This window comes from Salmo salar, chromosome 16 (assembly GCF_965601325.2).
Source record: "Salmo salar chromosome 16, fSalSal1, whole genome shotgun sequence".
Classification (NCBI taxonomy): Eukaryota; Metazoa; Chordata; class Actinopteri; order Salmoniformes; family Salmonidae; genus Salmo; species Salmo salar.
Window position 1 is genome coordinate 6,465,441 of NC_138306.1, and position 13,104 is coordinate 6,478,544.

The 13,104-nt window shown below is 41.8% G+C and overlaps 1 protein-coding gene across 1 annotated transcript in view; it reads left to right on the forward strand.

Moving 5' to 3' along the window:
- Positions 1-5,212, forward strand: part of LOC106573087 (PDZ domain-containing RING finger protein 4) — a 128,852-nt gene extending 123,640 nt beyond the window's left edge. The window contains exons 7-8 of the mRNA XM_014147779.3: positions 803-925; positions 1,920-5,212. Of these exons, the coding sequence (XP_014003254.3) occupies positions 803-925; positions 1,920-3,485 (1,689 nt within the window). The 3' untranslated portion in view covers positions 3,486-5,212. The remainder of the gene's footprint in view (positions 1-802; positions 926-1,919) is intronic.
- Positions 5,213-13,104: the final 7,892 nt, after the last annotated feature.

Sequence of the window (13,104 nt, forward strand, 5' to 3'; positions counted from 1 at the left end):
TAAATACAGTTGATGTCAGAATTTTACACACTTAGGTTGGAGTCATTAAAACTCATTTTTCAACCACTCCACAAATTTCTTGTTAACAAACTATAGTTTTGGCAAGTCAGTTCGGACATCTGCTTTGTGCATGTCACAAGTAATTTTTCCAACACTTGTTTACAGACAGACTATTTCACTTATAATTCACTGTATCACAATTCCAGAAGTTTACATACATCAGCGGCATCAGAGCGCAGTTCTGGAAAAGCCTAGTTACCGTGACTGCCTTGTGACTACCGGTGTGGCGATAATTCGGTCACCGTAACAGCCCTATGCGTGCGTGCACACTTATGGGTATGAGCCACTAAGTACGGCAGATGAGCAATGAGCCATAATAGACTCTCTACCTTCCCCTTTTGGTAATTTAATACGCCTCTCATAATACATCTAAAGTCTTGGCTGTGATATGGATCCCATTTGGTTTGAGACAAGCAGACAAAGAGCTGATGAATGACATTGAGGAACCAGATCAGAGGTCAAGATCCTCTGTTCATTGAAATATATTGACTTCATCTATATGTAAGGTCAGGAAGGGATACTTGATGGGGACGTTGTTAATGATCTATCAACAGTTTTATAATGCTTTCAGCTATTGCAACACAAACTCCATGACGTGTGTCTTATTGTGGATCTCGATTGGCCAGTTGGTGTAAGCCAGGGCTTCTCATATTCTGGTTTTAATCCTTCTCTCTCTTTTCTCTCCATCTTTATTTCACTCTCCCTTGCTCTATCCCCCCCATCTCTCCCTTTCTATCTCTAGCTAGAGGAGGCGTGGTTGGATGATGAACACAGTGAGTTCCTGGAGCAGTTGAAGATGGAGATGTTGGAGGAGCAGCAGAGAGAAGAGATGGAGCTGGAAGCACTACAGGAGGAACAGGAGCAGGTGAGACCCACAGGGACAGACCAAAGGGTTTATTCTCTCATTTTGTATACAGAGCTTTTACCTGAGGAACAGGTAAGGTCCCACAACCATAGGGTCAAACATAGGGTCAAACCAAAGAGTAGACCATGGTAACCAACAATCTCAGAGTGTATACTTAAGGCATAAGGCTGCTACATGACTATGAAAAGACTGACTGTATGACGGTCATTACTGGTTATAAGAGAAAGGCTGTTGTAGCTTGAGATAATCAGTAACGTTAGGTGGAGCGGATGAGATTATACCAAACTGTGTATTGAGGTTCTTTCAAATCTGATGGCAATATCTAATAATATAGTTTGAAAGCTGTATTAATAAGGAAGAGGGTGAGGAGCATTTTGAACCCCAAAGATTGGTGACCACAATTTAAAATCTTAGGTTTTGTTTTGAGATGAGCAAATATGTAAATGTGTAGATAGGGAAGTTCAAAAGACTGCAAAGCATGGGGAAGAAACAACAATTCCCAGCGTAGCAGAGTAGTGGTACAGAACTCCACAAGAATGGAGGGAATCCCAGTGGAGAACCCAAAGCACTGACTTTTTCAAAACTATTTCAGACTTCAGAAATTTCAGAAACTGCCAAATAGTTACGAATATCATTTCCTTTGTTCTAAAATTCCCAGTTTCCACAAAGTTGTACACAAGAGACCTATGCACTTCAAGTTGTTTTTTTACAGATATTTTTTTACAGACACAGTAGTATGTTAATTTTATCACACTGTTGACACAGATAGTTTTCCTGCAGTCAACTCTGGACCTCGAAGTCAGTTTCACTGCTTTTTAAAATCTAATCAAGGACCAATTTAGACCTGGCACACCAGGTGTGTACAATTAATTATCAGGTAGAACAGAAAACCAGCAGGCTTCGGACCTCGTAGGGTAAGAGTTGAATACCCCTGATGTAGACCGTCTTTTAGCTTTTTTTACTGAAAAACTTGTGATATACATTTTTCTTTCAGCCCAGAGGAACAGAAGAGGATGACATCACTGCCACCTGTTCCTCCCTAACTCAGGACAAGGACAGTGAACTGGGGATGTCTGACCACAATGCCCTTCTAACCCACATCCAGAGACGACTGTCCCAGTGCCTGAGGGATAGACAGGACACTGGACATCATCGTCTGGATGAAGAAGATGAGGAAGAGGAGTTGGAGGTGGAGGAGGGTGACCGCTTCCAGCAGCTCCTGGAGCTGAAGTGTCAAATCCGTAACAGCGGGGAGTACGACCTGTTCTACAGCAGACACAGCACCATCGAGTGTAGTCTGGGAGAGCCGGCTGGCGGTGTGCAGCATGAGCTCCGCATGCTCAACGAGGAGCTCTGCAGCATTGAGCTTGAGTGCCAGAACATCATGCAGGCCCACAAGCTCCGCAAGGGACCGGGGGGGACCCAGAGAGACCAGGTGCAGCAGGTGTCTCCCATAACCGGCCGCCCCGTGCCCAAGGACCAAAGCTTCCTCCGAGGCAGCAGGGACTCGCCCAGCAGGGGCAAGCTGGCTGACATCAACGAGCGCCAAGAGAAACCGGAGAAGTCAGACAAGGACAGCTCGAGCGCCTACAACACGGCGGAGAGCTCGCGCAGCACGCCGCTGGCCATGGACCGCTCCCCCGAGCACTCCCTCCAGAGGAGGATGGTCACCATCACCAACCAGAGGAACCTCCACAGCAGCCTGGCAAGCCTTCATGCCACAGCCAGCCCCAGTCCTAGCCCCAGCCCAACACAACGGTCGCTCCACCGAGCCCCCATCCCAGGCAAGGCCAGTAGCCCCGACCACAGCCCCAACCGCTACGAGTCGGACCAGACTGCCCTGGCAGACGATGAAAGGAGTGGGAATGGGAAAGTGAAGCCTCAGCATCCTCCCAGGGCTTCCCAGATCCCTTACCTCTCCCCGTCCCGTAGCTCCCAGCATAGGCAGCCCAACACCAACATCCCGGCACACGCCCACCACTACCAGAGCTACATGCAGCTGATCCAGCAGCGCTCGGCCGTGGAGTACGCTCAGAGCCAGCTCAGCCTGCTCAGCGTGGTCAAGGAGCCCCAGTTGATCCCCGCCAACGAGCCCAAGATGGAGTGGAAGGTCAAGATCCGTTCAGATGGCACACGCTACATCACAAAGAGACCCATCAGGGACAAGATCCTGCGGGAACGCGCCCTCAAGATCAAGGAGGAGCGCAGCGGCGGGATGACCACGGACGACGACGCTATGTCTGAGATGAAGATGGGGCGGTACTGGAGTAAAGAGGAGAGGAAGCAGCATCTGGTCAGGGCTAAAGAACAGCGGAGGAGACGGGAGTTCATGCAGCGGAGCAGGCTGGAAAGCCTGAGGGAGAGTCCTCAGAGCAGCAGCGAAGGACGCAAGGAGGTCAGCATCATCGAACTGAGCCACAGGAAGATGATGAAGAAGCGCAACAAGAAGATCCTGGACAACTGGATGACCATTCAGGAACTGATGACTCATGGGGCCAAAACCCCTGATGACCCCAGGGCCAAAGTACATAACGCCTTCCTGTCGGTCACCACTGTATAATATACAACTAACACAATCTACAGCAGTGTTTCTCAACCTTATTCATACCAGGGGCCAGCAAGCTATGGTTCTTACCTTGTTGGAAGGCAGCTTACATTAAAAGTGACTAAAATGAGAACTGACTAAAATGAGTTTCAGTTATTAAACATCAAAGGGACCGGTCAGCAACATCCCAGGGACTGTTCCTGGCCCTTAGACCAGAGGTTGAGAAATACTGATCTAGCTACAGTACCCCATGTGGTATAATATACTTGCCTCGTTCAATGTGGCATTTTTATGAGGACGATAGGAATATTTTTCACAACTTTGTTACCCGAACAAATAGCATTTTGTAAAGAATTTTAACCAATGTCAATTTTGTTTATATTTTTTTCATCTGTTTTTCATGATGTCACCCTCTTCCAGATCCAGAAGCACTTTTGTATGAGATTACTGTGCAATTATCTTTCTTAGTTCCTAGTTTTCTTAGTTCACCCTGTGAAAATGTTCAATTATTTTCATATTTCTGTTCTGTTATGCAGTGATTCCAACCCATGCAGATCAGGATACTTGGACTCCCTCAGGGGAAGACATGTTGAATTGAATGTACAGTACAGAAATGTATTGTAATCCTACTTCTTGCCGGTCTAGATTTGATAAACCAGCCATTAGATTTATTGTTCAGGACTTTCTACAAATGTCACAGATACATTCAGAACTTACGGCAAATTCCACACATGCACATACGACTTCAACTACAACCACTGATTTACCAAATATAATGACACATTCCTTCAAAACAAGATGGTGAAGTGGCATTTGATAAAGATAACTTGGACTGAATGCATACATCTTCTACCTGCATATTCTAAGGGAACCAATGTTGAGATAGATCGATACATTAGCTAAGGACTGGACTACCTGACCTATACCGTTTACAGTATGGATCATCTAAGCTTTTAAAGCCAAGATTGTATCACCATTCCAAAACAAAGGACCATTTGCAGTTTCCTTTGCCATCATTTTAGTTGCAAAGGATTATTTTATTCCAAGAGGCTATGAAGACAAGCTGTGATATGTTGCAGCCAACATTTACTCTGCAATGCATCAGGAGTTCTTCCAATGTAATACTGGTAAACCCTTTTTCATAAGATTTTGCATATTTATGTTTACATAATCCTTTATTTTCCACACATTAGGTATTGTACAATGTTAACGTTTCTCAACAAAAGCCTTAAACAGTTTCCAATTAGATTCATGTAACTTTGTTGTGGCAAGAAATTTGTTATGAGCTGTCTATAGTTCTCTGTTGCAGCTCAAAATTGTTCAAACTTGAGCTCAGGCTTCATTTCATGTTTTAACAATGCCGGCTCATTTCAGTGCCCACACATACTCTGTATGCTTGTACTTAACTAGTTATGGATTGGATGATTGCCAGTGAGCAGGACTCATAACTTGGCAGTACATTTTCCAATTGTGAAATCAGGTTTTACATATGTATAACTGCATACTTTTCAGTCTGGTTCTGTGTACAGTAGAATACATACTTGTTTCAAACACATCATTTTCAGTTTAAATATTGTAAATGTGAACTTTGAAACCAACTCCTGTATTTGTTTCAAGTCAATGTCAATGGTCTTATTTCAAGTAATATGTAGTTGGCACACTTGTAGCCAGGTAAATGTGTGGTATAATTGTGATCATTGAAAAATGACATGAGAATAAATTATAGTTTTTTTTCTTCTTTATGGAACGTTTGCAGTAATGTTTTGACTGTGTCCTTCACTCTGGTTTTCTATTCACAACACATCACAGTGCTTGGAAGCCAATTATGTGTGAAATGACTGTTAAAGTATAGGGTTTCAAACAGCAACAGTATATGTGATTGAGCTCTAACAAGCAGAAAATCCAGACTTTAGACTTTAAAATTGCTTTTAGTTTTCTTGGTTAACTCAAATTGAAACGTTATGTCACATTCATAAATTAAGTTGAGAATCTTCAAGCATCATTATCTCTTGCAGTTTTACTGAGATATTCAGTTTATAATGAAAATAGAGTATCTTCATGCATCTTGCATTTCTTGGGAAGTCATTGTCAAGAGATTATTTCACATGAGAACAGTCTGACAAATTGTTTTTGGAAAAGAACAGGCTTGTTCATTGGACTCATTTACACCTCAAATTCCCCCCCTGAAATAGATCTCTCCTTTTGTTTAATATTAACAATTAAAAAAATCACCTTCCACTCAGATGGCTCAGAGTGCATTGAAATATATCAACCACTAAATCATTTCAATGGCCTGTCATGAAGTATAAGGGGAACGCATTGGGATACTCCAACATTCCTCAAATTATCTTTTTTGCCGTTTGTCGTCTATGGTTGAAATTGAAGTGTCACGCATACCCGCCTCAAGACTTACTTTATACTCATGGGTTTTGCAGTTAATTGAAACCCTCTATCGTTTTTAGAGACTGAGCTATCCATATTGGTACAATAAAGACATAAGTCTCCCCTGAAGTTAAATGACTGTCTAGAGGAAAGGAGTTTCATTTACTCACAAGCATATAAGTCTAAACTCTCCCTTATTTCTCTACGGACATTTACCCTGACACTCGTTTTTCTTCCCTCCTTCCATTACTTTCTTCATTAGTGGCACTTGTCCTGGACATACGTCTTCCTGTTGACACTTTCTCAACACTTGTCACTAATATCGAAGACTTGAACCAAGAAGATTACCAATTAATGAACATTGCGTTCTTACAAAAAAAAGACGGCAATAGTGCACAGCCTTGTCTATCAACTCTAACAGGCTACATGTTTCTCTTTCCAGGTGATCAACAAACAAAAAGACAACACTATCCACACATAGATATTCAATAAATAAATGTGCTTCTCATAAACAGTTTTGCAAAACATTGGTCGTTTATGGTAATACGCAAGGCTTTTGATAAAGTGACGGAGGACATAGGACAACCAACACATTTCCTCGACCTTCTCGTTGACGCAAGCAGTGTGGAGGAGTAATATGTAGTTGGCACACTTGTAGCCAGGTAAACTTGTGGTTTAATTGTGATCATTGAAAAATGACATGAGAAAAAAACTTTTTTTTTTCTAAATGGAACGTTTGCAGTAATGTTTTGACTGTGTCCTTCACTCTGGTTTTCTATTCACAACACATCACAGTGCTTGGAAGCCAATTATGTGTGAAATGACTGTTCAAGTATAGGGTTTCAAACAGCAACAGTATATGTGATGGAAGTGCAGAGGAAAAGCACTTCACAGTTCTAGGTTTACCACCTTCCTTGAAGCGTAGGCTATCAAAAGTATTTAAACACAAATACAGAGGTTTTGCATCAGTATAACCTCAGGGGCGGAAATCCCGGGGGGGACGGGGGGGACACAACCCCCCCATCCTTGGAAAAATATGATTTGTCCCCCCCAATATATCACTGAAACATAACTATGTAATTTAAATAATATTAATAATACGCAATGAAAGCAATTGTGCTGATTATAGACACTTAATAGCGCGTTTTTAAGTTTCAAAAGATTGCGACCCCCCCCGCCCTTTGACTTACAATGGTTTGATCCACTGCCAGTTCCTTAGTTTGCACGTAACTGCCGTGAGGTTCATCCAGTCAATCGCGCACACACACACTAGCTGAATATGCAGAGCTAGCGCGCAAATATTAACTATTAAGCTAGCTAGTACCTATTCCATTTATGTGGCGTCGTCAAAGATGGAATCAACATGCAGATGATGTAAGTTAGTGCTTCAAAGTCCCTGTGATAAGGTTAGCAATAAACTGAAGTCCAAACTGAACAGAACTACACTCTCTTCTACCATTGTCTTAAATATATTTAATGGTCTCGTTGCAAAAGCTAAATTGTCGCAAGGGAACTTTTATTTATTTATTTTATTTCACCTTTATTTAACCCGGGTAGCAAAGATTATAGCAAACACCACTGAAACTGAATTGGTGCTCGCTAGCTTTGCAAATTCAGCTATTGTTGGAAGCCAGCCAATATGAAACAAACTATTAAAATTACAAAAGGTTGCAGCATATGTTGTGTAAATGGTGAACTCATACAGCTGTCAACTCTTGTCATTTTAATCCGTTTCACATTTGCTAGCTACCTTTTAGATCGAAGCCCAAATAGAATGATTGAAGATGATAGAAGCCCATCTCCTACTGTAAATATCCTACACACTGTGTGTGTAGCCAGCCAGGTAGAAAAATGGCAGAAAAATAAAAGACGGACATCAGAGTATTTTTCAATACACCAAAACGCATAGTAAGAACCCTAGTAGCCTAATATCTCAAAGACTAGTTGATAAAATGTTCATAAGAAAGAAATGAAATTCTAATGGAAATGTTTCACAATGATGTCATTAGGCAGAGCAGGCAACAGATGGCACACAGACAGCAGAGTTGGGGACAGATATGCAGGGACAGACTGGCAGAGACAGGGAGTCTCAGGTAAGTTTGTTGAGTCTTTGTTTGGCAACATTATGAAAGGTTCTCCATTTTTTTGACTTGTAAAATAGGAACATAATTGGAAAATGCCATGGATACCCCCACTCTCAACTTAAACTGGTGACTGAACTAAGATTTGTTAAAGGCAATGGTATTGCTGTTGTGATTAGTTGTGTAGTTTTGGGTACCGGTAGTTAGGAGTACGGCAAACACCTTATTTCTTTGGTTCCTCAATATACATTTACCATATTACAATGTAGGCTATGTGTTACAGCACTACTTTTGGTGTCCCCCTCAGGAATTTCTCTTGAGAAAATTTCATGTAATTGTCCCCTCCAAAGTGGATATCAGATTTTCGCCCCTGTATAACCTGGCTGAAGGTACTTTAATCAGCACAGGACCTTGCTGGCATTTTACCTGACCAGAGTGAAGTTGCATAGAAGTAGGCCTACACCAATAGAACACAATAATAAGCAACCTGAAACCTGAAACAAAGAATTTACAGGGTTTTCATTACCCAGAATGCAATTAACCAATAGGAAGAAGACTTGTCTATAAAGGAACAATTAACATTAAACCGGCTGGAATTCCAGTCGACAGATCTTCAGCTCATCAACATACCTCCATTACAGTACTCATATCAATAAATGTGCTTACCATGCTTTCAGCATAAATACACATAGGGCTTCCAACATGAACTTCCCCCCCGGAAATGATCAACTTTAGCTATACCCATACTACTGATTAACCCAGGCGCTTTGGAAAACGCACCCTCTGTCCATTTACCATAAAACCCAAATCAGGAAATGAACAAAACCCTCTTCGATCAACGAGGAAATAACAAGGTAAGCATGTACATTTATTTTGATTAGCATACACATTGTAATTAATTATCTTGATGACATTGTAGTTGTAACCTCTGATCGATGAAAACGTGAACATAAAGAGCTATATACTGGGCCAAGTACAACAACAGGTTTTGCATGCCCGAACTAATTGTCGGCATGCGACCACAACTCTAATAGGCTAGATGTTTATCTTTCCAGGTGATTAACAATCAAAAGGACAACGCTATCCATACATAAATATTCAATACATGTTCTTCTCTTAAACAGTTTCGTGAACATTGTGTGTTTACTATAGTAATAGGCAAGGCTTTAGATAAAGTGACGGTGGACATAGGACCACCATTATAACGCCCAATACACTGCTTCATTTTAAGTAGTACACTAGCCACAGTATGATGCTGAGCTGAGAGCACATCACACCATCACATTCAGGGTGACTTTGAGATGAAGTCTGTCCTCCCTCATAATGAATACCGGCCATTCCAACCCACACCGGTCCGTCCGGGCACACACACAAAAACCATTTACACAATGACTGAACGTTAAGCTCCAGACCCTGGGTTGAAATTTACACTCCCTCGCACCAACCCTAAAGCCCATTTCCCATTCCCCATCTCTCATTTGTTAATTCACATTGTCTATACAGACAGAGACCATTAAAATGCCATCGAAACACCACTGAAAAGCCGTGTGGGTTGCACCAACTGGCAAGGGCCGCCGAAATCGGTCCTTTGGAAACCTGCTAATTAACTTCATGGGCGAAGAAGCCTCCTGAAAGACCCGGTCCGCATTCTAAATGGCACCCTATCCCTATGAAGTGCACTACTATTGACCAAAGCTCTGGTCAAAAGGAGTGCACTATAAAGGGAATAGGGTGCCCTTTGGGACGTACTAACATTCAGGTGTAATTAAAACTTGAGTCTAGTGACAGCACTGGCATTTGTCAGAGCCCATCCAGCGGTTCAAATACCAGAAATGTCAAACAGATAGCAGCGCCACCGACACGGCCTCACTGCCATCTCCTCAGCTATAATACATACACACACGGACTGGGAATGAAATTAGGCTCTGGTATTTCAGCCAGACCGGCCCCAGCCACACTGCTTTATAGATAATGATGTCCTGAGTTCATGTTAATATTCCATGTCGTATTTGAAACTTGTGCAAATGAATGAATTCTAGTGAGTTGAATAGGCCTACATTTAGCTAATGAATGTTGCAGCCTAAATAGACACCATATAGTATTGCAAATAAGTGCCTGATATGTATTTTCTTTTCATTTTTTACTGGTCATTTTGGCAACTTCAGTAGGAATATCGGCTGGCTCACTGATGGCAGGTTTGACTTTGAACTTAACCGGGCCAGCCCATCGAGTAGGGGGGCTGTTCCCACCGCAAAGGCCCAATAGAGAAAGCTGATAGATTATGTTAACAGAGAAAAAGGTATAGCCTAGGCTACAAAAAAAACATATTAAAAAGAACAGGCCAAATAAACAATATCATTTTTTCAATTTCGACCAGCCCACTCACCTGAAAAATTGTCCAGCCCATCTGGAATCAGCCATATTTGCCAGATGGCCAATCCGTCCCTACTTGGCACACAGCCTCCTGGATCTATTATGAATGATTGCTGATAACCTTTAGGATTACCTGAACAGAAAAAACTACAAATTCCCCCTCATTATCCCATGGAGAAAGACTTGGATTTCTAGATGTTGATGCAGATCCTGACATGTGAGACAATAGGATAGACCAGAGGTATTCAACTCTTACCCTACAAGTAATTATACAAGTATCATTGTGTGCCAATTGCTCGATAGAGGATTTGGAATATGTGAAGTCTTGTATAATAAAGAGGTCTAATTCTACTGTATTTAAATCACAGCAGTAGGATGGTTTTATTAATCGCAGCAGCAACATTAATCATATTATGCGGTAGAATATGGGTGGTCTTTTATGGCGTTGTCACTACTTTCGCCGAAGTCGGTCCCTCTCCTAGTTCGGGCGGCGTTCGGCGGTCGACGTCACCGGTCTTCTAGCCATCGCCGATCCACTTTTCATTTTCCATTTGTTTTGTCTTTGTTTTCTACACACCTAGTTTCTATTCCCCAATTACATGTTCATTATTTAACCCTCTGTTTCCCACATGTTAGTGTGCGTGTTTATTGATTGTCCATGTCGGTACTTGTCGGCTGGTTATGTTTGCCGGGTTATGTATTTACGCCTGTTATTTTCGAGTGACCGGTATTTCTCCGCACCTTGAGTATTGTCTGTATACTGGTTCTGTCGTGGAATGAAATACCTTGTACACTCATTTCTGCTCTCCTGCGCCTGATTCACTGCACCAGTTACCCACCGCCTGACAGGCGTCTGGAAAGTCTCTCAGTGTAAGCAGAGATGGGGTATATCCAACGGTCAAGAACTAGACTGTTTCAGTTGTTGGACAACAAACAGCAACACCCATCTCACCAACCTTCCTTAAGATGATCATGTTAACGCCTGTATAGAAATGTATCCCATGTCCTATATTACCTCTTTTGCTTACCTCATGTACACACACTATCCAGCTGTACACACACTGTAACCACAGGAGGTTGGTGGCACCTTAATTGGGGAGGATGGGCTCGTGGTAATGGCTGGAGCAGAATTGGTGGAATGGTATCAAATACAACAAACACATGGTTTCCATGTGTTTGCTGCCATTCCATTTACTCCGTTCCAGTCATTATTGTGAGCCATTTCCCCCTCAGCAGCCTCCACTGACTGTAACAGTTGTCAATACTGAGTATTGAACAACTACTAGCCACTAGCCAGTGTGTTGCATTAAGGTCATTCAAGAAGTTCAGTTACAGTTCTCTGGGCATTGGTTTTGTCTATTTCCGATGTGATGGTCTGGGATCCCGCCAAGAAGACTATCATAACTTTCTAAATACACAAACTGTTTCAGAAATAATTGTTCTGTTACTGTTGTTCTTATGATTCATTATTGGTAGAACGCTGTTATCCTTTTTTGTAATATTCAGCTTCTTATTTATTTTTATTTTTTTTGCTCTCAATGCTTCATGTGGCATTTGTTGTTTTGATTTCACCCTGAACGAACGAAAGCGTTAAGACTCCAATTAGGGAGAAACATGTCAATATTTTAGAATGTAATTAAGGTCGTAATTACAATGAATTATTTATAAAATGTGTTGAACCTCCATTCCAAAGTGCAGTGGTAAAAAATATCGCCCATGTATTATTTATTTGGATTTTAATTAGAATACTTAGTTACCTTGAATACGTGCATTTTGTGAAAAGTTTAAGATAGCTCCAAATGTCAATTGTATTAATGTGTCTAGAGTGTTCAAAGGATGTGAGACCAACAAGTACCAGTAAAAAGGTCCAGTATTTCATCTCCATTTACATTATTATAGAATACTAGTCAAAGCTTGGCGCATTAAGTTGCTGGACATAGTGTACCCTACTCATGACATGCCTTAATGAAGACAGCAAATATAATGTCTGCATACTGATGCAATTTAATGCTGAGAATCTGTACAATATAAACCACTGTTATTCTCACAGCGGAAATCAAATAATCAACATGCTTGGTAGCCAAGTTGTTCACGTACATACTTCTTTGCGCTCTCTGTATTTGTCTCCTATATTCATTTCACTGACATTCTTGTAAAGTTTGCTTATTTCCTTATTCATGAGATCTAGGTCAGATTCCACGAATACATCCCAAATGGCACTCTATCCCTTACATAGTGCACTACTTTTGATCAGAGGCCTGTGGGCACCTAAGAATAGGGTGCCATTTGGGACACAGTCCATGTCCAATAAGAACAAGCCGTCTCATTCCGCCTGCATCTGCCTCACTGAACACTGGAATTAATAAATTATGTCTGTCACTGACACTGATACCCTGTGTGCACATAGGGTTGGTTTTACATTTATTGCACAGTGTAAACACTGTCTACCCTTCCTCATTATATCGTTGGCAGTATCATAGTCAGTGCTGAGTGAACTGAGTGAGTTCCATTTCATTAGTCATAGCGGGTTAGTCTATAATTGTTTTATGTTGCGTCCCAGATGGCACTCTATTCCCTGCATACACAAAGGTGCTATCTAAAACCTTAAAGGGTGTAAGAGTGTAGTGAACTACTTTTTGACCAGAGCCCTATGGGGAATAGGGTGCCATTTGGGACGAAGACTTAGGGGTCTGTCCGATCTGTATCGCCGAAGCGTTACAGATTGCACAATAGAAATTGAAAGGTAATTTCCGATTGAACCGGCATATGCAGTGTTTACCGTGAATGCAGTCTCTAAC